General features: G+C 40.4%; 1 protein-coding gene across 4 annotated transcripts; it reads left to right on the top strand.

Moving 5' to 3' along the window:
* Window positions 1-715: 715 nt before the first annotated feature.
* On the top strand, window positions 716-27648 carry VDAC2 (voltage dependent anion channel 2). 4 transcript variants are annotated; one of them, XM_020796133.3, is made up of 10 exons: window positions 11151-11320; window positions 12522-12583; window positions 15068-15139; window positions 16250-16299; window positions 16718-16870; window positions 16962-17014; window positions 18988-19215; window positions 22468-22618; window positions 24371-24428; window positions 27089-27648. In XM_020796133.3, the coding sequence occupies exons 2-10, from the start codon at window positions 12547-12549 to the stop codon at window positions 27178-27180; spliced, it is 894 nt and encodes a 297-aa protein (XP_020651792.2). In that variant the 5' UTR covers window positions 11151-11320; window positions 12522-12546; the 3' UTR covers window positions 27181-27648. The 4 variants fall into 4 exon arrangements, with proteins under 4 accessions (XP_020651791.3, XP_078247215.1, XP_020651792.2 ...); XM_020796132.3 differs by lacking the exons at window positions 11151-11320; window positions 12522-12583 and adding an exon at window positions 716-8730; XM_078391089.1 differs by lacking the exons at window positions 11151-11320; window positions 12522-12583 and adding an exon at window positions 10858-10998.
* The last annotated feature ends 352 nt before the right edge of the window (window positions 27649-28000 follow it).

Genomic DNA, 28000 nt, shown 5'->3' with positions numbered 1-28000 from the left:
TGGATACATAGAAGGAAAGCTGTGGGGGGGGAGTATATGGACCATCTGGATGGTGACGGACACGACTGGACAAATTGTCAAGGGGAACCATTACCTTTACCTTTATGATTTTTCAGGATGCTTGTAATATAAGCCTACCAAAATAAGCCCCAGTCAAGTGAAGCCCCGCCCTCCACCATTGTGCAGCAACCAGAAGAAGATGACTGTAAAATAAAGCATCCCCTGAAAATAAGCCCTAGTGAGTTTTTTGGAGCAAGAATTAATATAAGACCCTGTTTTATTTTGGGGGAAACATGGTGTATATATATGTTAGTGAGGAAAAGTAATCAGTGGGATGAGAGGTGGTTGAAATGCAAGAAATCCAAACACTAATGATTATCTTAACAGTGTTTATTAACAAAGTAAGATAACCAGTGTGATGTAGTGAACGGAGTGACTGACTAGGACTCTGGAAACCAGGGTCTGGATCCTTGCTCAGCCATGGAAACTCACTCAAGGAATGGAACCGGTAAAACCATTACTAAAATATCTCATTCACCTTGAAAATCTTATCAGGGCTGCTAAAAGTTGGTTCTGAATTGATGGCACATGGATAATAAATAATTAACAAAATAGTACCCTGTTTCCCTGAAAATAAGCCCTAGTATGATTTTTCAGGATGCTTGTAATATAAGCACTACCCCAAAAATAAGCCCTAGTTAAGTGAAAGCCTGCCCTCCACCATTATGCAGCAGCCAGATGAAGATGACACAACTATATTTGAATAAATGCAGATTGTTGTACATGGAAAAAAAAATCCCCTGAAAATAAGCCCTAATGCGTTTTTGGAGCAAAAATTAATATAAGACCCTGTCTTATTTTCAGGGAAACACAGTACAGTATAGTTGTGTACAAACACAAACATAGTGTACCTCAACAGATTAACAAATGTGTTGTGACAAAAAGCCTTTTTTTTTTTTTGGTGCAACTATATTATCAGACACACCATTTTTCTGAATAACAGTCACCGAGCTGTTTTGGTCTTGTCCTGTTCTGAGCTTCCAAAAGACATCTGATTTGCACAAGAAAGAACATTAGTTTAGTCTAACACAATTCTCCTTATGTTTCACATTCCATACACCCCTATCCTCTTTTTAAATAGCCATCTAAAATGAAATTCTGGAGAAAGTTAGAATCAAGTCAATTGGGTTTACTTCTAAATAGTCATATCTACAGTAGGACTGTACTGCATACCTTAGGCAATAATCATATCATGTGGCACAAATCTGGTCACTTATGTCTAGATGTTGTAGGGGAAAAAAACCACTTTATTTTGCCTGTCCTGAATCTGCTGCCAGTCAGTTTGACATTTCCTTTTCCATTCTTTCCTCTGTCTCTCCCCATGCTGTTCATAATTTCATGCTGCCTTCTATTTAGAAGAAGTGAATGGAGGCTTTGTTGTATGACAAAGGTTGGCACAACCAGTCTGTTCTGACAACTGTGGTATTCAGAACTGGCTCTGAGGTACGCAGCTGAGAGGATAGGCTTTGGCTTTTTCTGGTTCTTTTGCCTGTTTGAGGAGAAGTGAGTAATTGGGTGGGGCAGAGATGGGGAGAGCAAGCATTTCCTGGTGGCCTGGTAACCAGCTCATATTCTAGAACTGAGTAGGGAAATAACTGCAATGACTGCAAAGCAGTCACCAAGTCTTTCAACCTTAACACTCCAGAGAAACTCAAGGAATTTCTATACACTGATGGCAAGGAGAGAAAAAGAGAAATTTGGCTTTGAAGTTGAAACTTTGAGCAGGGGAGATACAATCTCTCTTCACTCCCCTCATCCTCATGTTGCTGGCCACCTCATTGCCAGTAGTAGCTGAATCTAGGAATCAACTTGTGGCGTCCACAACAGATCTATGTCCTGGGAGAGCTATAGAGGCAGACAAAAAGACAGGGCTCACCCTTTACCCCACCTTCACATGGCGGTACATCTTTCCAAGCCTTGAGACTCTTCAGTCCGTTAAAGACAACTGGAGTCTTCTTACTAACTATTGAAATAAGCCAAAAGTTTCTGAGTAGGCCCATTTAATCACTGTGAATATGAGTTGATTAAGACTGGTGACTCATTGATTGGATTATAGAATATTCTTATGTGATATTGTTCGGTATAATCATACTGTATACTTTTTCCTTTGTCTTTGTTTGCAGCAAATTTCAATCAAAATTTTAAAACTCAACCAAAGACAAAATAAATACATACATAAATAAATAAAGGCTGTTGCTATTTGCTTGATCCCACTTTGAGTTATTTGTGTTGGCTCTTGATTTTGCTCATTGGTTCCCAACCTTGGTTCCCCAGATGTTCTTGGACTGAATCTCCCCGTGTTTTAGTCCAAGAACTTAGGGGAGCCCAAGACTGGGAACCATCGATGTGGCTGAACATTGGGTGTCAGTTTTTATATATGCCATGGATAATCTGAGTTGAATGATGCATGTGCAGATTGCCGAAGTTCTTGATATTGTGGGAGCAGCATTTGGCTTTGTGTTTGTTGGGTTAATTTGCGTACTCTCCAGATAATGTTAATGACTATCCACAATTTCATATTATGAAGAGTGTATCTTATGTACTGCCTGGTTGCTACCACACAGAGGGATGAAGCACAGTAACCATATTCACCAGCAGGTCATCGAGTAGGGAAAAGACACAAGGCTCCAACTGAAGTTAACTGTTAGTCTTAATAGTTAACTTTAGGGTATGTGCAGATAGCTTAGCATGAATACAGATGTGTAAGTGTTATGATCATTTGCCCCTCAGGGGTGGGGATGCTAGGGAAGCAGGGATCATACAAATAATTACGTGTTTATTTTACTGTGCCCAAAGCTCTCATGATTTCTATTGCAATTCCACATGAGTGACTCATCTTCCTTTAGCCAGAAGCCATGCGGAAATTCAAGACATACGGAGATGCCTGATTGCCTAGAAGAGAGCTTTTAACCCTGCCTCCAAGTTACATTTGCTTAACTGAACCTGGCAGTATATTCCTTTAGCTGGAAGGAACAAGGGAAAGGTTATCTTAACTTCAACAACAAAACAGTCTTTCAGACAGTATTCCTTGAGAGCTAAATTTACTGGTAACAGCAGGTTAGAGGGCTACAATTCAGCCCTGTCAGTAAGTCCAGAAATGTTACCAGCTGTAAGAATGTTCAGTATTAACAGTGTCTGTACTTTATTGTTTTCTTTTGACCTGCACTCTTGATTTCAAGGTGGCTGCTCTTTTCAGCCCCTGTGCTTTAACCATTCTTGTACAAGAAAAGATATTCCAGACCCTTCATGGTTTTGTTTGCCTGCCATTTTCTTCACCTCTTCCAGCTCTACAATTTCTGTTTTGAAGTCAAAATTGCACACCAAATTCCAAATATGGCTATAAAAGACACAGGACCCTTCACAGCAACTGGCAATTTTATTTTAATTTCTTTCCTGATAGTCTTCAGCATGGTATTTTCCTCCTTCAGATTCCTCATGTACTGGGTCAGCATTTTGACTGAGCTATCCACTGCAACCATAAGATCTCATTGTGAGAGACTTGCCAACTGTCCATACAATGTCACTGTGTAGGTGGTTAGGATAATTTGCCTCAGTGTGTTCACCATTTCATACCTATTACCACTTAAGCTTGCCATTTTACTGAATAGTCAGTTCAGGGAGATTGGCTCCATTTGAGTTTTCTCTGTTCTGGATAACAGCAAGCATGGATACCTCAGTTCCCCTAATAAAAGCCCAGATAATTTAAAGAAAAGGCAGAAAGCACCAGTCTCCATAGACACCCTTGAAGGAACCTAATTCAGACATGAATCCTTTGAGAGAATCATTCAATTATTCTTACTTTTTAACCCCTTACAATGGCCAGCCCTTCCATTAGGCAGGGTAAGGCAGTGGCCTCAAGCAGCAAATGTCAGGATCTATAGAGCAGTCTGTCAATAGTGACAGACTGTTACAGTTCTACTGAGTGACAAAGATCGGTATTTTAGGCACTCTCTTTCGCACTTGCTGAGCACGTTTATTGCCCTCAGGTGTGTTGCAGGATGCTGCCCCATCACCAAAGACCAAGCAAGACTGAACAATCAACCTGGCCAACTTGCGTGAGACTGGAATCTTCATTTTGGGCAGCAAAATATCAGCTGCCCTGCCCATTTCCGATTCCTCCCTCAGTGGCCTCTAGTTCTATGTGTGTCATGAGGAAAGCATATTCCCGCCATGGTGAACACAGCAGGAGTAGAGAACCTCCCCCCCCCCCCCCCCGATATTGTTCAGTAACAAGTCACATCATTCCTCCTCATTAGCCAGACTGGCTATAGCTGAGGGTAAATAAAATTCAGCAACGTGCCGTGGGCCAAAATCCTTCCAGCTCTATCAGAATGGAAGCAAGTTTTGTCACTGTTGTGGACCAGCAGGAATCGTCTTCTACAACACAGTGTGCACTTACAACATTTTTACTTGCTAGGTAATTAATGTGCCATCAAGTCTATTCTGGCTTATGGCAATCCATTTTGGGGTTTCCTAGGTAGAGAGGATTCAGAAGTGGTTTACACTTTCTTCTATGGGTGCCCTGGGACTGTGCAGGTTGCCCAAGGCCACACAGGCTGAGTACACTAGGATGCATAATGGGGAATCAAAGTCCCAACCTATGGCTCCAAAACCAGATATTGAACTGGCGGAGCTATCCAGTTAACTCTGTTTGCCACATAGCTCTACTTAGCCCAATAAGTTTTCAAAAGTTACTTTTTCAGACTGCAACTCCCAGAATCTGGTTACTAGGGAGTTGTAGTCCAAAAAAACAAGAAAAACATTTCTACACTCATAGTCCAATTTGATGTAGGAATATTGAATAAATTACATTGTTTTCATATGCAAATATCTTATTTGATACCATTATTTCAGCTTGCATCACTTTGGGACTTATTAAGCAGTGCTACATTAAAACGACTTCTTACATCTGCTTGGACTGCTTCCTTCTGTATTTGGATTTGTATTACACTGGATTTCCTTCATTTTAAATTGAAGCAAATGAGAATATAGTCCTACAGTGCTATTCTACGGATTTCTACTCTGAAGTGCTTTTGAACTCAATGGGGCTTACTTCCAGGTAAGTGCATATCAGATGGCTGCTTTTCCATCTCTGTTTTGCCATCTGTACTTCTTTATATCATATTGAGAAATCTTGTCTCTGTATGTCTATTCTGTCTCTCACACTATGGAACTTTCTGTTTCAGAAGTCAACCTTATATTGCATTCAGAGATGGGAAAAGTTTGTGGTTTTTTTACTGTAACTCCCAGAATTCCACAGTCAGTCTGGCCACTAGTTGTGCCCAACTGCTAGCCAACCATGTGCTGGCTATGGAATTCTTAGCTATTGTCCCCCCCCCCACAAAAGGAGCATTGCCTATTTCTTATTAAATTCTCTCCTCAAGAGGGTAACAACCCTGCTACCCACATTGACAGAATGCATGGAGAAGGCTGTAGGGCAGCATAACTTAGCCCACACCTCACTCCCCCCTGGCTTCACTAGAACTATTTCCTGGCTTCCCTGACAAATGTCCAGCAGACATTGATCAAAACTAGTTTTCTAGAGCAGTGTGATGCAATAGACAGAGTGCTGGACCAGGACTCAGACAATATGGGTTCAAATCCCTGCTCAGACATGGAAACTCACTGATGTGTTGTGGGGGGGACGGCTCTGGTAAAATTACTTTTAAATATCTCACAAACCTTGAAAATCCTATTAGGGGTGCTATATGCCAGATGCAACTTGAGGGCACATTACAACGTAGAAAGCTGAAAAATGAAAATGTGGAGAGATTTAACTGAATCCCTTATCATGTTTCTTTGACTTTAGGCAGAAAGCAACTGCACGTAGGAGCAAAATATTGATTGAGCTTAGCTTTCTACCTTGAAAGGTGTGTGTGGGGGGTTTTCAGGACTCTGTCTCTGAAATCTCAGGAAATGGGATGCTGCTCATCTAAAAATTCTGAACTTGATTGGAATCCATCCTTCCAGTTCAAATCACTTAAAGATGTACCAGTTCTTCCAGCATTACTTTTGTCCCAGTCCATTTTGTAAAATGTTCCTTTTCCTTTTAGTAACAGTTGTTTGCTTTCCACTTTGTGTTGTAGTATTCAGCCTGCAACCACTCCCAAAACACTATGGCAAGTAAACCCTTGCTAGCACTACTTCACTGGACTTTAATCATTGTGTCTCCACGCTGTCCATTTCTCTCTCTCTCTCTCACACACACACACACACATACCATTCTGCCACTGCTGCAGAAGGACTTGTTGCCTACAACATCACAGGGGCATATTCACTGCCTCTGTATCATATTTCCCTTGCTCTCACATTTTGGTCTTGAAATCTCAGAGAATGGAATGTTGCCGACCTGCCAACCCTTGAAAATCTGCAATAACAATACCTCATTTTAATAGCTAAAAACACCTATTCATGTTGATTCATTAATGAAAATCCAAGCAGCAGCGGCCATCCTAATGACTTGATTGGAACTTTGTGGCAATCTGTGTCTCAGGCAAAAGCATGATAATTCTTTACCAAGAGTTCACTGGGACTGGATGGGAGAGGGTACAGTAAGGGAATGTTTTCCCAGTTGTTAAGGAGATTATGCCGTTTTGTCAGACTATGATGAGCCTCCGAAAAATGGGAAGAGGGGAAGCATGAGTTTTGGGATGGCTTAGAAAATACGCCATTTGGCCATTTGTGCTGGGATCTACCAGCAGAAAATAAAATTTCAAAGAAGTCCGCACAAGTACTCAGTGGCTTGGTAGTAATCTTTCCATCTGACTTTAACTAGGTTTTTCTTCCCAAGCATGAAACTGAAGTTTAGTCTTCAGTTATGCTGCACAAGATGAGTGGCCATTCTCAGTGAATTTTGGGCCATATTCTTGCCCCCAGCCTAACCATGGGCTGAACTGGGCCCCAAAATGGTCAGAAACTTCCAGGTTCTATTGGTGAGGGATCCCCAAGGAACTAAGCTGAAAATGCTGCTCCTGGAGGTCTCTGGGTGTGTGCTTTTTTCAGTGGGATGTTTGAGTCTTGGGGCCACATAGCCCTGGTGTGGCTACATGTTGCCCATCCTTTGATACAACTGAGTGGTTTCTATGCACCCTTGCCAATGATCCTGACTACTGTATTTTGGTCACTGCTAATGTAGACACAAGCTGACTGTATAGCAAGCCAGTGGTCAGAGGCTCAATCTGCCACTGGAAGAGCCAGCCTGTGTAGCTTTGGGCAAGCTACATGGTCTCAAGGTACCATGAGAAGAAGGGACAAGTAAACCACTTCTGGGTAGTCTATAGGCAGAAACCTTGTAAGTAGTTACCATAACCCCCTTGATGTTGCTTTGTCCTTGTGGAGAAGGAGGACCTGCTTCCATCTCCTCTGCTTCTCAGCAGTTAATTCATCCTAATAAAGGTATTGTCCACTTGTGGATTCTGGATTTTGTTGTGTTCCTGTGGAGCAACAATTTCTTGAGTTGCGTTTCCCAACTGTGGCTTCTGGGCATGCTCTCAAGCTGACTGATTTGATATCAAGCTTGTTGCTTCTCATTTCATCAGGCCTCAAGCCAAGTAAGCTTTGGAACATGGTCCATGGCATGTGCCTCAGGCACATCCTGGCATCTTGTCAATTAGCTGCAATTAACCAAAGCAAGTTACACAAATCCTATGCAACCATTACAAGCATCAGTAGGATTTCAACCGCTGCAGTTCTGCCTATTTGTCCGCTGTCAATGATGCAAGACAAAGAAGTAAGAAAACGAGATAGCTTGTGTATTAAGCACTACACAGCAAGAAAAAGTTTAGGTGTGGCTTTCATCATCACATTGTAAAGACTGGAGCTCATCTATTAGAATTTTCCTTCAAAACAAACATTTGCCTCCTATTTTAAATGCATTTATTATAAGCAAGGCCTATTAATTGTAATGGTGTTTCCTTATAAGTAAGTTTGCATCTTATTGCAGCCTGGCACTATGCATATTTACACATTAGTCCCAGTGAGTTCAATGGGATACTGCTGAGTACATACATAAAATAAAGGAGCTCTCTTAGGGTCTGCCAACCTCAAGAGGAAACAGTAGTTAGAATGGGGTTGTATTTTGATTCAGACATGACCACCCTGACTGAATGACTCCTTACTCTGAAGTTAGATCTACTAAGTCCAACAGAGTATTTCCAATTTAGAAATGCAATTTTTTTTGGGGGGGGGAACTACATCTTCAAGAATCCACTGGCTTGAGGATTCTGAGAGCTGTAGTAAAAATAAAAAAAGCTTTCCAAGCTCTGCTTTCATAGAAGTGGGTTAAGACTGCCTCAAATTGTGTTAGTTTAAAAACATGCCCCTCCCACTGATTTGTAAGTTGCAGGAGAGGGCTATCTCTTATTTAACCTTCCTCCATTTGCAACAGTTCCCTAAATCCTTTTTTCAAGACAGCAAATTTAAAATATCTTTGTTTGTATAGAGAGGCAGTAAAACAGCCTCTTAACCTATGTGCTAAAGTTTATCAGTCCAGCAAATTTTGAGGCTTCAGTCATTCAGATTCCATTGAAGCAACTGGAACACCGTGGGTTTTTTTTTTTTTACTCATGTCAGAAAGGTTGAATTTTTTGGAGTTGCAAGAAGAAAAGGTAGAAAAGAAGAAGAAGAAAAAGAAGAAAGGGCATAAACACTTAAATAAAGAGAAACATATGTGTGAGTATATGACTTTACAATTTATTTTTTAAATGTTTCTTTAACAGGGCAATAACTAGGGTGGGGCAATCAGAGCTTTGCTCTCAGACACCAAAAGCTAGAGGAAACTCTAGGTATTCTGTGGCAGGAAAAGTGAACTTCAATACCGCCTGGCCCTATTGACTTAATTTTTTTCCCCTCTTAAGCTTTTTTTAAAAAAAGTTCTTATTTTGGATGGCGCCACATTCTGCTGCTCCTTTTTCTTGGTAGGGGTGGGTGACAGTCACACCCATGGCTCACTGAAAGCAGAATGGGTAGGAGATGGTGTTCTTTGCTGTGGGTGCCAAACGTCTAGTTACAGCTCTGGTTTTTGATTTGTTCTGGAACATTTTAATCTGCTTTACTATTCATTGATTTAGGAGCCCAGGCAGAAAAGTTATAAATGAATGCATTAATGAACACAGTATTGACCAGACTAATAACAAGAATTCAGTCAGGGTTCTGGGTGTGTACAGTCATGCATTTTGGGGGATCTTAAGTACAGCAAAAGGCTAGCTCACCACTACTTTCTAGGGAGTACTTAGCAATGCTGGAGGTAATATAAAGAAAACTCATTATTTCCACATTCTTTTGACTCTTACAAATTAAACATACTTCACCCAGGTGTCCTACTCAATTATCCCAGCATGGGCTGTGCTGCTGTAATATCTTTCCTCTCATAGCTGGGACAGGAACTATTTTAATTAGATAGGAAAAATCTTTTGCATGCTCAAACAATTTGGAAGTAATATGTGGAAGTGGCAGACTGGTCAATCTGTGTAAGGTTGCAATCCTCTAAATTTTTGACAATGAGTCCAACTGAACTGTGTGGAACTTGCTTCTGCCGCAGAGACCAAGAGGGTCCAGCCTGCTGCTGGAGGTCCTGAGTAAACTAGCCAGCGTGTGGGAGTAAGCAATTTGAGGTGCAGAAGTTGTTACAAGGACGAGAATAGAGAAAGATCTTTCTTTATTAAACACTCTCCTCTAAAGCAAAAGTGGGGGGGGGGGAACAGATGAAAGAACTGCCACCACCCAGGGAAAATAAGCCTCCAAAAATAGATATAGGTGTGACAAAGATTACCTGTCCTTAGTTTCATCGGATTGTCTTGAGAAGGAGCTGGAGAGTGTTGTAATTCCAGCTGGAGCAAAACAATGGAAATCGTGGGTGGAGATTTCAAGTAAGGGCAAGCTAACACATTTCCAAGGCCACAACCAGGGATTCAGGAGAAAAAGATTAACTAATTTTTTTTAAGCGAACTCCTGAATTCTGACTGTGAGAGGAATTCCAGCTCAGGGGGACTTCAGGGACATGATGGATTACATTCAAAAGGAATCAAGCTTTCTGTGGTTCACTAGCTTCAGCAGGAAGTCTTCAGGAGCAAGAGGAAGGACTCCTCAGACAGAAAAGGAGATCGTAAGCAGGGTTTAAAAAGAACATGGAAATTGGGTGTCCCTTCCTGTAAGATACAGTACAAGTTAATTCCTGGGTCTTGTCTCTTTTCCCCCCTACTTTTTGTTGGGTGGATATTGTATCTTGAGACCTGCCTGTTTAAAAGCCCTAAGTTATGAGACTTACCGAATGAGTATGAGCACATAAGTATACAGTAGGAACAAAAGTGTTCTACAAACAAGGCATAGAACGAAGTAGTTCTGCTGAAACACAGGCTTGAAACCACCCATTCTGGGAATGGTCTGGCATTTGATTCGCTTCTGATTGCTTAAGTGGGCTTGATCCACGAAAGCTCATATCAGATTTTAGTCTTGAATGTGCCACAACGTTTCTGCCTCTTGTTTTTGTTTTTTGTCTGATATGCCATTCTGGGAGCATATAATCAAACCAATTGCGTAGCTTCTTACCATTCATGAAAAGGTGAATATTTAAATTATGTTTACGACCTACACTTTTTTGGTTTAGAAAGCGACCTACGGCTGCCTCTTCGATCCCAATGCGATGCTTTTCCATTATTATGGAACTTTTCCTAAAGCACATCCGATTAGGCACTAAAGCTGCATGAGAACACGCGGCTAGCTTCCTCAAACAGCGCATGCCCGGAGTGCCGTCACTTCGTCCTCTGGTTAGATAAGACAAGCCTCACTCTGCCCCTCCTCCTCCTCCTTCTCCTCCCCCCCACCCCCCAGGGCAGGCAGGAAAGGACCCTTTCCTCGCTCCGCCTTCCAAGCTGAGCCGCTTGCCGAGGACCCCGCTGGGTTTCGTGCCTGGGCTGTCTAGCTCAGTGCCTGACTAGCAAGGTGATTTTTCCCCCCGCGTCTGTCTTCTCATTTCCTGCCGGTTCAGGGGGTGTTTATTTGTACTGTGGGTCTGCCCGGCGATTCTTGGAGGGTGTTGGGAAAGTCACCGAGTGAGAGAGAGAGCACTAAGAGTAGGAACTCCGCTCAGGCGTCCGGAGCAGGCAGCCGCCGAGCGTTGCGGAAGGTCCTCGGGCGCAGGCGGGCGAGCGCTAGGGTGTCTCCTTCACTTCGCCCTCCAGCGCGGCCTTCACGCGGCCAGAGAGAGAGAGAGGAGAGCGTGCGCGGTGGGCGAAAAAGGAACCTCCCTCGCCAGGCTAGACTGGTAAGTGGGATTGCTATGGCGACAAGGTGGGAAGAAGGAGAAGGGGGGGGAGACCAGGACCCCCTTTCTAGGAGTGGGTTCGTCCGTTGCCAGGTCCCTTTCCCTCCCCCCCCCGGTCCCTATAAATTGCGAGCCCTCCGAGGAGACCCGGGCAGGGAACGTGGCCTTCTCTTCCGCCTCCCCCCCCCCCCAAATTGTCTCACAACACCCCTGTGGAGTGGGCTGGGCTGAGAGGAAGGGGCTGGGTGGAGCAGGGCCTCCTCGTGAGTTCAGGGCGTAGTTCCCGCCTCTTCCAAGAGTTCGGCGGTCGGAATAACTGCTCGTCGTATTTAGTGGGCATGTGAAATGGGAAGGAAGGGTGTACTGTATGCTGATTTCCCTCCCCCCCCCCACTTACCTGGCAGGGGAGCTTCCTTGATCATACCCTCCGTTTGCCCCTCTCTTTTCTGTTGGGCGGCTACGGTCCCCCTCCCTGCCCCTCGACAGACAAGGGTGGGCCTGGGCCTGTGGGCTTGGCAGAAAGGCCCTTTTAAATTGAATTGTGTTTCTGATGAATTGAGGGGCTATTCTATTGCAACATTAGATGGTGGTCTGCTCTGCTTATCTTGTGCCTGCCCGCTCCCCCCGCCCCAATGTTGTCAGCATGTGTCCTCTTTGGGGCATTGCATTGTTCTGTTTCTGTTCGCAAAGTGCCTCTTGCAGGAATGTATCTTCATTCTTTTTCGTTCCGTGCACGCATGCTTGACCCTGGCCAGTTTTGCTGCCTGTCTTTTCCTTTAACTCACAGCTCCTGAAGCGCTACTTTTATAAATAGGTGGTGGGTGGGAGGGTTTGCTCCCGGAGTGCAGATGCAGGAAACATTAGAATCAGGGAGAGAGAAAGAGCCACTCTTGTCTCCACGTGGAAGTGTTCCTCTTGCGGTATTAAAATGTGCTGCTATTGAAATGTATCGGCTCTCTCTCATGCCCTTTCTTCAACCCCTGGTGAACACAGTACAGTAGTTGGTAGGCCACATTATTGTCTCTTTTCTGGGGCAGAGGAAGCTTTCATGAGTGAAGGAACAGTTAGATTGAAAAAGGCACATAATTCCAATTGTAGCATAATACTGGGGAAAGCCATTGTCTGTACACAAAGAGTTGCTAACCTTCACTCTAAACATATGTAGTTTATTTTTTTATGTGATTTCCCCATCATTTTATAGATTCTTTAAATTGGACTAAATAGCTATGAATTTTAATCCAGCATGTCAGCTCCCACCAAGACGTAAGTAGGGACAAGTTGTTGAAGTAACCAAGCTAACAGTTTTATACGTTACAATAATTGTGAGGTTTGAAGATAGACTAACATCTAACAGTGATTAATCAGTAGGCAGAAATAGTTGTCTTTTATGATATAAAGTATTTGAGATAAATACTGTACTGTGCTGCTTGAATGTGTGCTTAAAAAACCTTTTCTGTTATCTGTCACCTGCCTCTGTATGTACTGCTGAATACATTCATGATGTAGAGGTGTGTAAAACCTTTTAGAAATTCCTTGGGGTGCTTAAATATAAGGGTGTGGAGCAATTAGAAAGGATATCTTCAGGGAAGGGTGCAGCATAATCTTCATGACTTTTGGTTAATCAGTGTATGCTTGCTGCTTCTTGCCAATGTTATGCTTATGTTTTGCAGAGGTTTTTCTCTCCCCTCCTTACATTCTGCTGAAGCTTTCTGCATAACGAATTGGGAAGTGCCACCACTTCCTTCATTTTTAAATGAAATAATTTTTATAAGACTGACACTGTAATTTGAAATCTGTTGACTTGAAAATTACTTTCATTCATTTAATTTGAACTTAGCATTTAATAACTTTAGTTTAGTAGGCATTTTTCCTTAAACAAATATTTTGATCAACTTGACAACATATTTTAGCCCGGGAGAGTACTATGTATTTTTGGTTCAGACAAGGAGGAAGAAAAGGTGACACACTACCTGTTAGTTCTGCCTGTAGCCTGTATGACTCTTCTGAGCATTGAGGCATGAAGGATAATATTTCTATCCAGTGCAGCAGAAGCATAGAGATGGTGCTTTTGTGGTTTCATGAATATTAGAAAAAGTGTTGGAATATTTGTGAAATTTCATTTATGTTAAATTCTTCATATTTCAAATAAGAATCACAATATAAAATATTATTTGGTATGTTTATACTTCAATTTTTAGCAGTACTGTTTGGACAGATTATAAAATAACTGGAATACAAATAGAATAAAATTGCAAATGGAAGTAATATGAAAACTGGCCGTGTATGATCTGAAACTTGCTGTATGTGGAGATTTTTCATATACAGAACAGCTCTTGGGATATAAAGTGGTTGTGTATTTGTGGAATTGGAAGAACACTTCTTTTAAAAGGTAGTGTTGTGCCAACTACATTTCAAAATATTAATTGAACTACTGCCACCCTCATTCCTCTGTGAAATGAAAAATCTGTTGCTTTGAGTAGTAGCCAGGGTTTACAACTGCCTAGAATGTAACTGGTCTGGCTTGCTCTTATATCTAAAAATAGCCTGATGTGCAGAAATCAGTCAGTGAAGGTGTTTTTTTTGCAGTAGAGAGGAAAATATCACATTCTAATATCTGCACATCAAGACTTCAGGAATGGAATAGTAAATACTGTGTTAATAATAATATGCTAGCTACGTTTGACATTAATGTTAAACGTTTTGTAACCTTGTAGTATACCCATATACAAACTGATTTGTGTGTCCTAAATATCATGGGATTTTCCATGTTTTTCAGGGTTGCTGTAGATTCCTAGGATCTACAAGCAAAGCTGTATTACAAAATAAACTGATCTCCTGTATGATAACAGACTTTAATAAGTAAAGCGGATATGAGATTTTATTTGGAGTGAGATCTGTTGTGAAACAGATTTGTGGCATGGAATTTGAACATCTGTTTTGAAGCACTTTCATGTGTGGGATGACTGAAGGTATTATGTGTAGTTGCCTTGATTATTATTATCTATGTTTAATATGTTTTGATAAAGGTTGTGCTAAAATAAGTGCATATTCTTAATGTTTGCATAAAATGTTGAGAAGGCGTTGCCTTGGAGTAGTATGCCCTTGCTAGTCATAATACATTTGGGTATGTTGGTCTGAAATGTTTTTGGTTTTAATGAAATGAGTTTTTTGGTCATCTTAGCTTTGCAGTTGTGGTAGTAAAGCACTAGAACAATAGACATGGCATTCATCAGCATACCTGAATGTATTCTGGTTTATCAGGAGAATATCATTCCAGTGCAACACTCTTTATGCAAATATATAAGAATATGTATTTCCCTTAGCCCAGTTTTTCTCCAAACATATTGCACAAAGGTAATGCAAAATATATTCATTAAAAACATATAACATCCCAACCTCATGCCATACATGAAGACCCCCAAAGCGGATGTTCCAATCTAGCAATGCCATTGGTAGCATCAGAGAACCATTTTCTTTTTTGAAACTTGAGGGCTGAAATGCTAGAACAGTTATCCTCATCCAGCTAGTAGTACATTTGTTCCTTTGTTTTTAGTAAATAAAGATTACTATAAAGTGCTATAAAATAATGAAAAATACAGATATAGTAAAATTAAAGATAAAGAATCTAATTATAGAGTAGTATAATATGTGCTAGCATTGAAAAATAAAACATATAATAATGATGGTGAAATTAAATGTATATTCATTTTTTGCAGTACTAACATGCCTATTATTGTGCCTCTCCAGCTCCAATGGCTATCCCACCAGCATATGCAGACCTCGGCAAGTCTGCCAGAGACATCTTCAACAAAGGATTCGGTATGGATAATATTCATACTAAATAAGCTGTTCTTATTTTAGCACAGTATTGTTTATGTTTTTGCAAGTAGACTACAAACCATTTGTGGACCATTTGTCCACTTCCTTCAACTGATATTGAAAAGAAACACGTATAACTAGAATGTTGTATTTTTGAGTACAAATGAGACATAGTGGAGCTTGTTGTAGAATTTTGTTCCATCTGATCTAGTTCACGTAAAGATTTGTTATTGGTCTTTTTCTTACATATAATATATTTGTGCTTTTTACTACATTGAAGCTTTATTCAGGATTGGCAAAGAAGTAGAAGTATTAAATGAAGTGCTTTGAGGAAACAAGATTATGTTAGGATACCAATTATTGCTTTTGTATTGTGTTTTTCTAGCGTGAGGCCAGGCATTTTGAAGAGGGTATATGTAATTTGCTAAAAGAAGATGCCAACTGTACCCTCCCATGCACACGGTATTGTTTGTTCTCACAGAAGCAGGAGATGGGAGAGTTCACTCATACACATTGAGGTGAACCCCAAGTAGGTCAGAATTTCTCAGGTTGTGAGATTGTTGAGCACCTGGAGCGGGAACTGGTTCTAGGGAGGGATGAGATTGTGAGGATGTTAGACCTTCCATTTGAAATTGTACTGTACCTAAGGGGCTTTGTCCGTCCATATAGATTTTTGCATCAGGATTCTGTTACTAGTATCAGCTGTTCAACCATAGTAACTTGAACCATTTTTCTAGTTTTCAACTTTCAAAATTTTTTCATATAGTTCTGTCTGGAATTATATTCAAGCTGTATCCTGTTAAAAAGGTACCGTGTTTTCCTGAAAATAAGACAGGGTCTTATATATTAATTTTTGCTCCAAAAAAAGACATTAGGGCTTATTTTCAGGGCATGTTTTATTTTTTCATGTGCAACTATCTACATTTATTCAAATACAGTCGTGTCATCTTCTGGTTGCTACACAATGGTAGAGGGTGGGGTTTCACTTAACTGGGGTAGGGCTTATATTGTGAGCATCCTGAAAACTTATACTAGAGCTTATTTTCAGGTTAGGTCTTATTTTTGGGAAAACCAGATAGTACTACAGTAACTTCCTTTCTGTTTGTTAAGGTTTTGGTCTGGTGAAATTGGATGTGAAAACGAAATCTGCAAGTGGAGTGGTAAGTGCCAGCATTGTAATGTTACGCAATAGCAAATTTGCAAATTTGATAAAGCTGTTACTTTGTTTTCCTTCAGCTTTTCCTAGCTTTTTTGCATATCTACAAGCAGCTGGTGTCTGAAATCTCTTGGTGGTAAATTTCTCAGGAAATCTCTAGATAGTTGGAGTAAAAGGAGAGTGCATTTCTGGATCTCTGAGGCACAGACTTGCTTGCGTACCATGGCATCTTTGGTCAGAAGCAAGCATTCTGAGAAAACAGGAATAGAAAAGGAACAGTGATGTTCATATTGGGCGAAGTAATATTGACCTCCAAATCATAATTTCAGATAGATTTAATTTACAAGTGGAGGGTTGTGGCTACTCTTTATCTCACTGGTTTCTTGAACTAAAAAATATCTTAACCTGCATTGTCTTCCTAGGAGTTTGCAACAGCTGGTTCATCAAATACAGACACAGGGAAAGTGCATGGAAGCTTGGAGACCAAATACAAGTGGGCTGAGTATGGTGTGACTTTCACAGAAAAATGGAATACAGATAACACTTTAGGAACAGAAATGGCAATTGAAGATCAGGTAATAGAATTTACGTTTATTAAATTTTTAATTTTTTTAAAAAAGAATGCACTGACATTTTGTTTAACAGCTTTTTCTCTCCCTAATCTAGATTGCCAAAGGTTTGAAATTGACATTTGATACAACTTTCTCGCCAAACACCGGGTAGGTTTTTCTCTATTAAAATTGTTGGTACTCTCCAAGTAGATGACATTCCAAGTGAAAGATAGATTATGCTTATTGTGTTTATCAGATGCTAATGTTAACACTATAGTTCTAGACCAAGATCCAATGGCATATTCAGTGCCAGCAGAATTGGGACTTCCCTTCTTACTACACCCCCCTGACATGCCACAAGCGGTTGTAGAAGGTTTCCCAGCTCTCTGGAACATTTAGAATCCACAGGAGAGAGAAGGGAAACAGTGGGATCCAGTGGAAGTGTGCCACCAGATATTGGCCCCTTCAGGTGTTGAAATAGAGTTAAAATAAATATGTGAGGAGGTGGAGCATACTAGCCCTGTTTACTTCTGTTGTATATAGAGAGTCTGAGTATGTAGATGAGGCTGTGTTGTTTAAATTGTTGGTCTCTGCATATGGAAAGCCACAACAGAAGGTGGTGTAGTCATCTGCCTCCTTTTCTCATATAGTTATTTAACCCTGTTCTGAACAGCTAAGTAGGACTTGTGTAATTTCAGGAACGTAAATTTGCTTATTTTCCTCTTTTTCATAATTTTTTTCTTTTGCGTTATGTTTCTTACTTTGCAAGTCTACAGGAAAAGGACTCTCTTGCTTCTTTTTAATCTTCGTGTATTAACTTTTTTTTAGTGATTTGTAAGTGATAAGTTGTAGTGATAGCACAGCATAGATGGGCATAAAATAATTACATGAGAAGTACATAGCTAGTTTGAGATCAGTTTTATAAAACTTAGTTGGTTTATTTCTTTGGTCTCAAACATGCAGTGAAGAACTGAACAAAATGTTTGTTGATTGCTGTGAATCTGACTTGGAGATAGAAGAAAATCTTCTGCCAAGTCTCAGTCAGAGCCAAAATGGGCATCATAAAGTCCCTGGATCCATATGACCCTGCTAAATCTCTTTCTCTACAGTCTAGTTTTTTATTTGTAATTATGGGTATAAAAGTTATAGATATAAAAGACAGAAAGAAAAATGTTCTGAGAAAAAGTGAAAAGCAAAGTGTGCTGGTTATATACCACCCCATAGCACTTAAAACACTCTCTGGGTGGTTTGCAAGTTAATTATGCAGGCTACACATTGCCCCCCCCCCAGCAAGCTGGGTACTCATTTTACTGACCTCAGAAGGATAGAAGGTCGAGTCAACCTTGAACCGGTTACCTGGGATTGAATTGGTTTCATTTCTACATTCTGCATAAAATGTTTTAAAATGCCAAACTAGTTTTTATTTTAAGTTCTATGTGTAACATTTCCATGGGGAAAATACATGAATGTCAACTGTATACTAAAATTTTTAATTTCCTGTGTTCCTTCACTCAGTCATATGATTTTAGCATGACACTTGAAAGAATAAGAAACTGCTTATATATGTCAGGCTGCTGGTCCAGATCGTCATTGTATGCACTTGACTGGCATCATCTTGCCTTAATTTCAAAGAATTTCTCCCACTGCTTTATAGATAGCAGGGATTTGATGCTAAACAAGTTGCTTGTCCCAGCATTGTTTTGTAAATATGAAATAAATGCATGGTGTCTCATTCCTTTTAAATCAGTGATTCCCCACCTTAGGTCCCCAGATGTTCTTGGACTACAGCTTCCAGAAATCTTTGCCAGCACAGCTAATGGTGAAGGCTTCTGGGAGTTTTAGTCCCAAGAACATCTGGGGACCCAAAGCTGGGAACTGCTGCTTTAAATGTTTAGATGTCATCCATTAATTTTAGCTGGGCTCTTTTTTTTTCAGGACTTTGCTTAGCTGCTATACTTTGTCTGTGATTACTTATACTTTGCATTGGTTTATTTAAAATATTTTTACCCTGCCTTTCTCCTTAAAAGGACCCAAGACAGCTTCTAAATGGTTGTCCTTTATTTCCCTGTAATGATGAGATTCAGTATAACTCAAGTATTCCAAAGGAAGAAAGACTCTGATTCAATAATTTCTCATTTCAGAAAGAAGAGTGGCAAAATCAAATCTGCTTATAAACGTGAATGCGTAAATCTTGGGTGCGATGTTGACTTTGATTTTGCGGGACCTGCCATCCATGGCGCAGTTGTTTTAGGTTATGAGGGTTGGCTTGCTGGTTACCAAATGACCTTTGATAGTGCCAAATCCAAATTGACACGAAACAACTTTGCTGTGGGTTACAAGACTGGAGACTTCCAGTTGCACACTAATGTGTAAGTATGAAAGCAGACTTGCAATTAAAATGTCAATATTTATGGTCAACTTTATTACGTATGGGAAAGTAATTTGTCATTGCCGTGGCTTCTATAAGTGTGCCTTCAATGCTCAAGGGATTATTTACTAATAGCTTAATTATTAGAAGGCATCTTGAAAATCTGAAAGGGCAAAAGTGGCTTTCAAAACATTGATCTAAAATGTATCCATTGTAAGAATCCAGGTGTCAGCTATAATGAGGAGAGAACTTTCTTTTTTGTACTTGCGCAAATGCACTGGTTCTTAGCTGTGGGTCCCCAGACGTTCTTGGATAACTAGATGTTCTGCACAACTAGTGGTGAAGGCTTCTGGGAGTTTTAGTCCAAGAATATCTGGGACCCAAGATTGGGAACCACTGCTCTGTTCTGTTTCATACAACTTTAGCTGTGTATGTCATGGAAGTGTTTACACATTCAGGTTTCACATTGTTATGTATTGTATAAATATCTTCTACACTTGAATGAACTTGGACAGGGAAACAACATTTGTGTTGCCAGCACATTAGTTTCATACAGAAAATAATTTTCACCTGCTTGATAGAAATGGTGTTTAGCAGCTAGAGCTGGTGTGATCCAGACTGGTTTTTATGCGTGTTCTGAATTGTCCACTGTCATGGACTTGAACACCCCCAGAGGCATATTTCAAATCCACACAGAACTAGAACGTTAGCATTGCATGATATTGATTCTTGGACAGTTGTAGAGAATGTCACCAAATCAGACATTTGCAAATAACTGTTTTGTCATCATAAATATAAATGGTTAGGATGAGTTTTTTCCTAAGAAATCTGTTGCTTTTCACCATTGGAGCGCTTCATTTTTTGCCCCAGTCATTTTGGAACAGAAACTTTGCGTGCAGCTCTGGTTATCAGTCGGTTGCCCTAAAAAAAAAAGTGACGTTCCTTCCTTTTCAAAATACTGGGATTCTGATTGAAGTCAGGGAACATAAGAAATCTATTTTACGCCTGGACAACAATCCTATCTCACAATATATTGGAGGTTATTTTTTTTAATTTATTTATTTATTTGATTTATACCCCGCCTATCTGGACTACTCGTCCATGCGGCTTACAATGTAGGATAAAACAATAAACTCAAGAATGTGCATAGTCATTCAATAACAATTGTAATAAAGTATAAGAAAAAATAAAGGAAAATAGAAAGAAATCAGGTATTGACTGGAGGGAACGTCTGGATGTATAACCATGTTTTTAATTGGGTTTTAAAGATTCCCAGCATAGGTGCTGTGCAAATCTCCAGAGGGAGGTTGTTCCATAGGTGAGGAGCCACCGCCGAGAAGGCCTGGTTTCATGTCTTCTCCTTCCGGGCCTCTCTCAGCATCAGGCTCCTCAGCCTCACCTCCTGACTCGCACGGGTGATCTGGGTAGACCTTGGTGGGAGGAGGCGTTCCGCCAAATATCGAGGTCCTAAACCGTTTAGGGCCTTATAAGTAAGCATTAAGACTTGTTGGTGAGCTTAGAAAATACCTCACAGCTCACATGATACAAATAGCCAAGTGCATGAGGGATGATAGCATGTTGGCTAGAATCCTATTTCATATTGTGAGGGTGCTCTCTCTGGCTCCAGTTTTTCTTCAAATAAATCACTAGACTTGCAGGGTTTTGAAATCAGTGTAACATTTATTGGATTATTCAACAAGAAACCAGTGTCAGCAAACGTATTCCAACCTTTATCTCCCCCCAACAACGTGTCTGCAAGGGGTTTCCATTCTTCAACTTTAAAGGGGTTTCCCCCTCTGAACATTCCACGGCCCCAGCCAGTCCAGAGATACACCCCGGTTTAATATCTGTCCTGCCTCCCCTTCTAGTAGGGGGATGTTGTCTTTGTCTCTGTTGTCCAGCCAGGCCAGGTCTCTGGAGGGAGAGTGGGTCTGCCATGGTCCCCTGGCTGTCCCCTCATTTGCATCTCCCTCACCCTCCTTCCTATCTCCTTTCTTTCTCCTCCTCCTCCTTCAACTTCCTTCTCCACTTGTCTTTTTTTCTCCTCAAATGGAAGGTCTAGGGCCGATTTCCCTCCTTCTCCGGGCATCTGCTTTCTCTTTTGGTATCCGGAGCTTCTCCACCTTCCCTGCCCATAGATCTTCTAACCAAATCCATTCCCAACCTGGCGGTAACTCCTCCTCACCCTCTTTATATCCGCCAGACCAGCCCCTACTTCTACCCGTGGCTTCCGTTCCATTCCCACCAAAACAGCCCTGGTTTCCTTGACAGTTACCCTTTTCAAATTTTCCTCTATCTTCCCCAGGTCTCATCCCGGTGGTCCTATCTTCCTGGGCGGGGGAATAGGCAAAGTCTGTATTTCTTTATTGGCAGTAGGCAGATGGGACGGCATTCCCGTGAGAGGGGCTTTACTCTCACATCCGGTCTTACACATATCTACTCCATAAATTGAATAGCATAAATTGCTGGGCCAGATTGCTGCTAATTAGAAGTCAGGGCTTGTATTTCTCAAAAAATGTTAATTACAGTACTTCTGGGGAAAAATCTCTAGTTATTTCTGCACATATGTCTATTACCTGTTTTCTGTTTATTTGGGGAACCTCCCTACCCAGTTTTACCATAAAGAGGGCAGGATAAGAATTCATGGTAAGGATGGCAGAGCAATGTGTTTCCCTCTGCTTACCTCCTTTGCTCTCATAACATATGTGCAGAGAAATTTAAGAGCTTATCAGTCCTGTCCGTGGCTGCTTGTTTACACCTGACTTACTCATGTAGAGTTTTTTCCCCCCTCCTAAAATTCAGCAGCTGATCATACATCATTCACTGGGTTTATATACATGGGCCATACTGGAACATTGTTCTCCTGTATGGGCATCCTACAGTATTTCCAGTGGATCCAAGTGCACCAGTAGATATGAGGGGAAGTTTAGTCTTGCATTCGGCCACAAATTAGGTCAAAATATTATTTGGTTTAGCAGGGTTTTGCTTTGAGTGCAGTATCACAGCTCTGGCATTCTTCAGTGTCAGCACTGGTGCACAGCTGAGGAGAGTGTTGCATTCTCATCAGTACAACTAATGCTGATGATGAAAATGGAATTGACAGTGGTACGTGTTTGCTTTAATTGTTTCCTCGTTTTGTTTATTACCAATTATGAGCATTTCTGTCTTAATTGTTTAATTTTATTATTACCAATTATGACCATTTCTGTCTTTAATTGTTTAATTTTACAATCATTGTAAAAATATTTTTCAGCAATGATGGGTCAGAGTTTGGTGGCTCAATTTACCAAAAAGTCAGCGACAACCTTGAGACTGCTATAAATCTTAACTGGATGGCGGGCACCAATAGTACCCGTTTTGGAATTGCAGCAAAGTACCAGTTGGATCCCACTGCTTCTATTTCCGTAAGTAGGCACCTCAACCACATTTGGTATGAAAGTTCTGCTTCTCCTGTCTTGAAAAGCCCCCTCTCTATTCTTGGTCTGTTTTGTATTCAGGTTATTGGTGGAGGTAATAGCAGTTGGCTGTTAGAACCCAAAGTGTAATGGTTCTGTCTCTTTGCATTAAACATAAGGGCTGTGGTTCCAAGACATTGCTGCAAAGTTCTGCCATGTCCATTAGATCCATCCTCCACTTATTTTCAAAGTGCCACCTATGGTAGATGGCAGTTATAATTAAGAATGTCCCTGATTTTCATTGTACATATTATAAGGTGTAGTCTCATTGTTGTGTAGTCTTTACGGCAAAAGAACAGGAGATTTTAGCTTGTGTATGTCTTCACTTCAGAGCATTGCTATCTAATACTAAATATGCATTTTATTTATGTAGGTGATCAACAATTTATGGATGATTTTGGAGAGTAGTCATAAAAATTTGTGATTGCCATGGTATACTCCTGCTTTAGGTGGTAGGGTTTGCTCTTTGATCCCTGGATGTATCTTTCCCTGTAGTTGCATTAGAGCAGTAGTTAAAGTAAAAGGTACTCAAAACAGTTTGTTTTTCACTAGTAAGCCAATGAAGGTAATGAAAAGTAGGCATGATCTTTTATTATTATTTGAGAAAGCAAGCAGGATAGCTTAAGAAACAGGATATTAAAGGTGCAGGACAAAACAAAATGTTATGGGGTTTTGTTTCTAGCTGGCAACCTAATTTTATTTCAGACTGGTGGGTGGAGATGATTCAGGATGCCACAGATTGCCCTTCTGTCAAGTATTCAAATGTCACCTTTGATTTGCTGAAACATTTTTCCAATCACTGGCCAGTGATTAGATCATGCACCCACAAGAAAGACGTTATCCATTATGGCATCCCTATATAATTGGCAGTGTATATCCAAATGAATAAGAAACAAGGTGGGTAGGGGTATACAATGAAATAAGATTTGGGTCAGTGTGGATCGCACACCCACATCTCCAGGATTTTGTATTCCATAGGATGGCATAGAATTTCACTTCAGTGCTTGTACCAGATGCAAGACAGTCAGTAGGTGGCATATAAGTTAAATAAATAAATAAATAAATAATAAGTGTTAATGTTGGCAATATCAAAGGGAATTTTCCAATAAATTTTAAAATTATTGAAATTTTTGAATGATTAGTGCTGATAATGAGGTATAAATAATCTTAATACATGTGGTGCCTCGCTTAATGATTACCTCGTTAAACGACAAATCCGCTTGATGATTAGGTTTTTGCGATCACTTTTGCATTTTTCAATGCATTTCAATGGGCTTTTTTATTTCGCTTAATGATGATTTCGCTCTACAGCGATTTCGCTGGAACGGATTAACGTCGTCAAGCGAGGCACCACTGTATGTGCTTGAATTTTTGAAAAGTGAATTGATGGGATCCATTTGGTCACATTGCAGCAGGGAGATTATAATGTCAGATGTCTGGTGTCTTTTTTATACCCCCCCATTTCCATACACACTGAAGATGGTAAAACATTGTGCTAGATGTTGCAGCTTTTAAGCATTTAGTTTGTTACTTCAGTGTGTTATGTGCATAAATAAAATTCTTCCATCTTTTAGTGGTCTATATTTGGAGTTCCTCAACAATGTTAAACTACAACTTTAATTTTGCTGGATGACATTGTTATTGAAGTGAATTGAGCAGTCTCCCTTTTTCACTTGCTTCTGCTTGCTTATTGTTTTGCAGGCAAAAGTGAACAACTCTAGTCTAATTGGAATTGGTTACACCCAGACCCTGAGGCCAGGTAAATATTTGTCATAAGAACTGAAGATTTGGAAGATAGATTAAGGCTGGATACAGACTGTAATTAAGAAGACGATGAATAATGAACTGGATCGGGGGTGCAGGAAATGCTAATCAAATTTGTGGTTGACACACAATTGGGTGGAATAGCTAATACCCTGGAAGACAAACAAAATTCAAAATGATCTAGGTAGGCTTGAGCACTGGGCTGAAAATAACAGAATGAAATTCAACAGGGATAAGTGCAAAGTATTGCACCTAGAGAAAAGAAATCAAACACAGAGTTACAAAATGGGGGATACCTGGCTCAACAATGCTACGAGCAAGAAAGATCTTGAAATTGTTGTAGATCACAAGCTGAATATGAGCGAACAGTGTGATGTGCTACAAAAAAAGACAAATGCTACTTTAGGCTGCATTATCACAAGTATAGTTTCCAAATCCTGTGAAGTACTAATTCCACTCTACTCAGCACTCCTTAGGCTTCATCTTGAGTACTGTGTCCAGTTCTGGACACTGCATTTCAGGAAGGATGGTGACAAATTGGAACAAATTCAGAGGGAGGGCAGCAAGGATGATCTGGGGGCTAGAAATCAAACCCAATGAGGAAAGACTGAAAGAACTGGGTATGTTTAGCCTTTAGAAAAGGTGGCTGAGGGGAGATCTGATACAGTAGAGGTTCCACTGTAGTTTCAGTCCAGCAGTGCAAGCAGTAGTGGTCTACCAGTTGAAAGACAGAGCGACGGGCACTCTAGGCAACAAAAGGAAAGGAGGGGAAATCCCTCCAAATATCGATAGAAGACAAAAAAAAGCAGGAAAATATAAAAATAAATATAAATTTATATTGTGGTTGACTTTTGGAATCCCCAAACCTTTGTATATCAAAGGTTGTATACAGTGGGGTCTTGACTTGAGAACGTAATCCGTATTGGAAGGCGGTTCTCAAGTCAAAAAGTCTGTAGGTCGAGTCTCCATTGACCTACAGTGCATTGAAAACCGATTAATCCCGTAACAGCCCGTTTTTGTTCCATTTTGGTTTTTTTCTGGTCTGTAAGTCAATTCTCAGGTTGCAGGTCAAACCTAAATTTTGCGGCCAGAGAAGTCTGTAACTCAAAAAGTCTGTAAGTCAAGCCGTCTGTAAGTCAAGGGTCCATTGTACCTTAAAGCCACAAATGATTCTGAGAAGGGCCTCTTCTATGTTTTCTCCCCATTTGGTTTAACTTAAAAGTTTCATCCTTACAATTTCCTTGGCAACCAATGGATTGATAATCTGTGCAGTTTTTTCTGGTGACTTTTGTTGAGTGGCAGATACTGCATTTGTATAAATTTAAAAAATTGCCCAGTAGCTGGAAAGTGACTTATTGACCATTTTTGGAGTTTGAGTTGATAAACCCTGTTTTAAAAGAGCAATGAGAGAGACCTCCCTTGTTTGCAGTGCCCTTTTTGGTAGTCTGCAGAGGTAGTGTGATTTGCTGTATAAGCATAATGGAGTCATGGGGTGACTTGTTGCAGGGAAACTAGCCTTGCAACTGCAAACATTTGTTGCTTTTTCCTCCTGCTCTGTAAAAACAGAGTTATGTGGTCTGCTGCTGAAGAGTGGGAGTATCCATCAAACAATCTGCCAAAGATGAGAAGAAACTGCTAAAATATATTCAGAACACTGGGAAAGCTGGGCAAAACAGCAGCTAGTGTGGTGCAGGAGAACTCTACATTTTATTAAATTAAAAACTCTGAAGAATGAGTTTGAGTGTCTGAAACGATGATGCATCCTTTTTTATTAGGATAAGGGTAGAGGAAATGTTTGTCCATGAAATTGTGAGATCCTCAAAGCCATTGGGTTGCATTCATACAAACAAGAGTCCCATTACAGGAAGGTTTTTAAAAATCATTGTGGGCAAAATCAGGAGACATGCCTTGCAATGTAGAAAAACAGTTGTCTGTCAACATGTATTCAAGCCTTTTCATTGCATGAAAAGATCCTTGCTAGGGCTTGGTGTCATGATGCTCATATTCTGGTACTAGTTTTTTATTGCTCATTGTTACTGAAGAAATAAAAAGTTACTTCTGATAAAGTAGGGTTCATCAACTACATGTTGATAGCTGCTGTCAGCATGATTTAATCCATTCTGATGACATTCTGATGCGTGTTAAATCATTTTTTGTATCTAAACCAGTGGTCCCTAACCTTGGGTCCCCAGAAATTGTTGGACTACAACTCCCAGAAATTTTCACCAGCATGACTAATGGTGAAGGCTTCCTAGAGCTTTACTCCAAGACCATCTGGGGACTCAAGGTTGGGAAGCCCTGATCTAAACGATGACTCCTGGAAAGCCAGGTGGAAGATGTGCTTGCTCTTTTTGTGTGTGTTTCTGCAATGTTTTCCCTCATTCCCAAAGTGAGGCAAAAATTATGTCCTTGCACTGAGAAGCATAAATGTTGTTGGTGGGAAAAAAACCCACAGAGGGGAAGCTAAAAATCAGTTGATAGAAATTTTCGGAGCTAATGGCTTTGTGTCAGTTGTATACGAGAACAAAAAGGTTCAGCAAAAAATTACTTTTAATTTCATTTTTTCCTGGGGAAAAAATTAGGAACAGTAATATACTGAATGCATCTTGTCACCTCTGAAAGGGTTTTTTTTTTTTTGCTTGTATTGATTTACAGGTGTGAAGCTCAGTATGTCTGCCCTAATCGATGGGAAGAACATTAATGCTGGTGGACATAAACTCGGTCTTGGCCTAGAACTGGAGGCTTAACAGGTGTGAAGAAAACTGCCACAAGAAATGGGATATTGGAAGAACATGGCCTTAAAATATAATTTCAGTGTGACTTGGAGGTTTTTTCCTCCTCAGAGAGATGGCCTAGAACAAGAGCTGTATTCTGAGTATTTAGGCAGTTACTTGTTAGCTGGTTTTTAGTTTAAATTGGTTACCTATCTAGTTTTCAATCCTGCATTAGTGCAGTCACTGCATAATACATTATGTAAATGTATTTAACTGTTGAATGCGCTGCCCACAAATGATGAAATAGACTTTATGAAAACCTGTACAAATGTGTGCATGTTATGTTTCTTTTTAACACATTATATAGCTATCGAAATAACAAAATGGATCAGTGGATTTGCTGAAAAGTGAGGTCAATAGTTTTGTTAAGATCACCTTAATTAGAAATACTTTTGGTATCCCACGGCAATTCCAAAATTATGAATAAAACAAATACACACACCCCTTGTGCCTTCAGGTTTAAGTTATTTAAAGGTAGAGCTGAGGTCAGTCTTAAATTTGTGCTTAAAAAGCTGATTTCTGTATACTTTAGCTCCTTGGCCTTCTGCTATTTCTGTTGTAAGTTCAGTTTCTGGAAGCTGTTTATGCCTGCCCTCGAGAGTTCTTGAGGAATCTGCTTGTGAGTTAGAATAATTGAGTTGGAAGGGGCTGATAAGGCCAGCATGTTAGTGAGGCCTTTTTAAGGCTCATTTCCTGTTACGACATAGTACTTCCCTGAAGACTTTTTTTAAAGCTTCTGACAAAAAGGGAGAATGCTCCGTGGGCTAAGAATGTCATGTAAGGCAGAGAGGAA

Source organism: Pogona vitticeps, chromosome 3, assembly GCF_051106095.1.
Source record: "Pogona vitticeps strain Pit_001003342236 chromosome 3, PviZW2.1, whole genome shotgun sequence".
Lineage (NCBI taxonomy): Eukaryota > Metazoa > Chordata > Lepidosauria > Squamata > Agamidae > Pogona > Pogona vitticeps.
This window is presented reverse-complemented; position numbering and strand designations above follow the sequence as displayed.

Coding starts and splice junctions, on each gene's coding strand:
- VDAC2 (XM_020796132.3), top strand. CDS start 8,625: ATGTCAGAAAGGTTGAATTTTTTGGAGTTGCAAGAAGAAAAGGTAGAA. Junction 16,871..16,961: donor AAATGGCAATTGAAGATCAG/GTAATAGAATTT, acceptor TCCCTAATCTAG/ATTGCCAAAGGTTTGAAATT. Junction 19,216..22,467: donor TTCCAGTTGCACACTAATGT/GTAAGTATGAAA, acceptor AATATTTTTCAG/CAATGATGGGTCAGAGTTTG.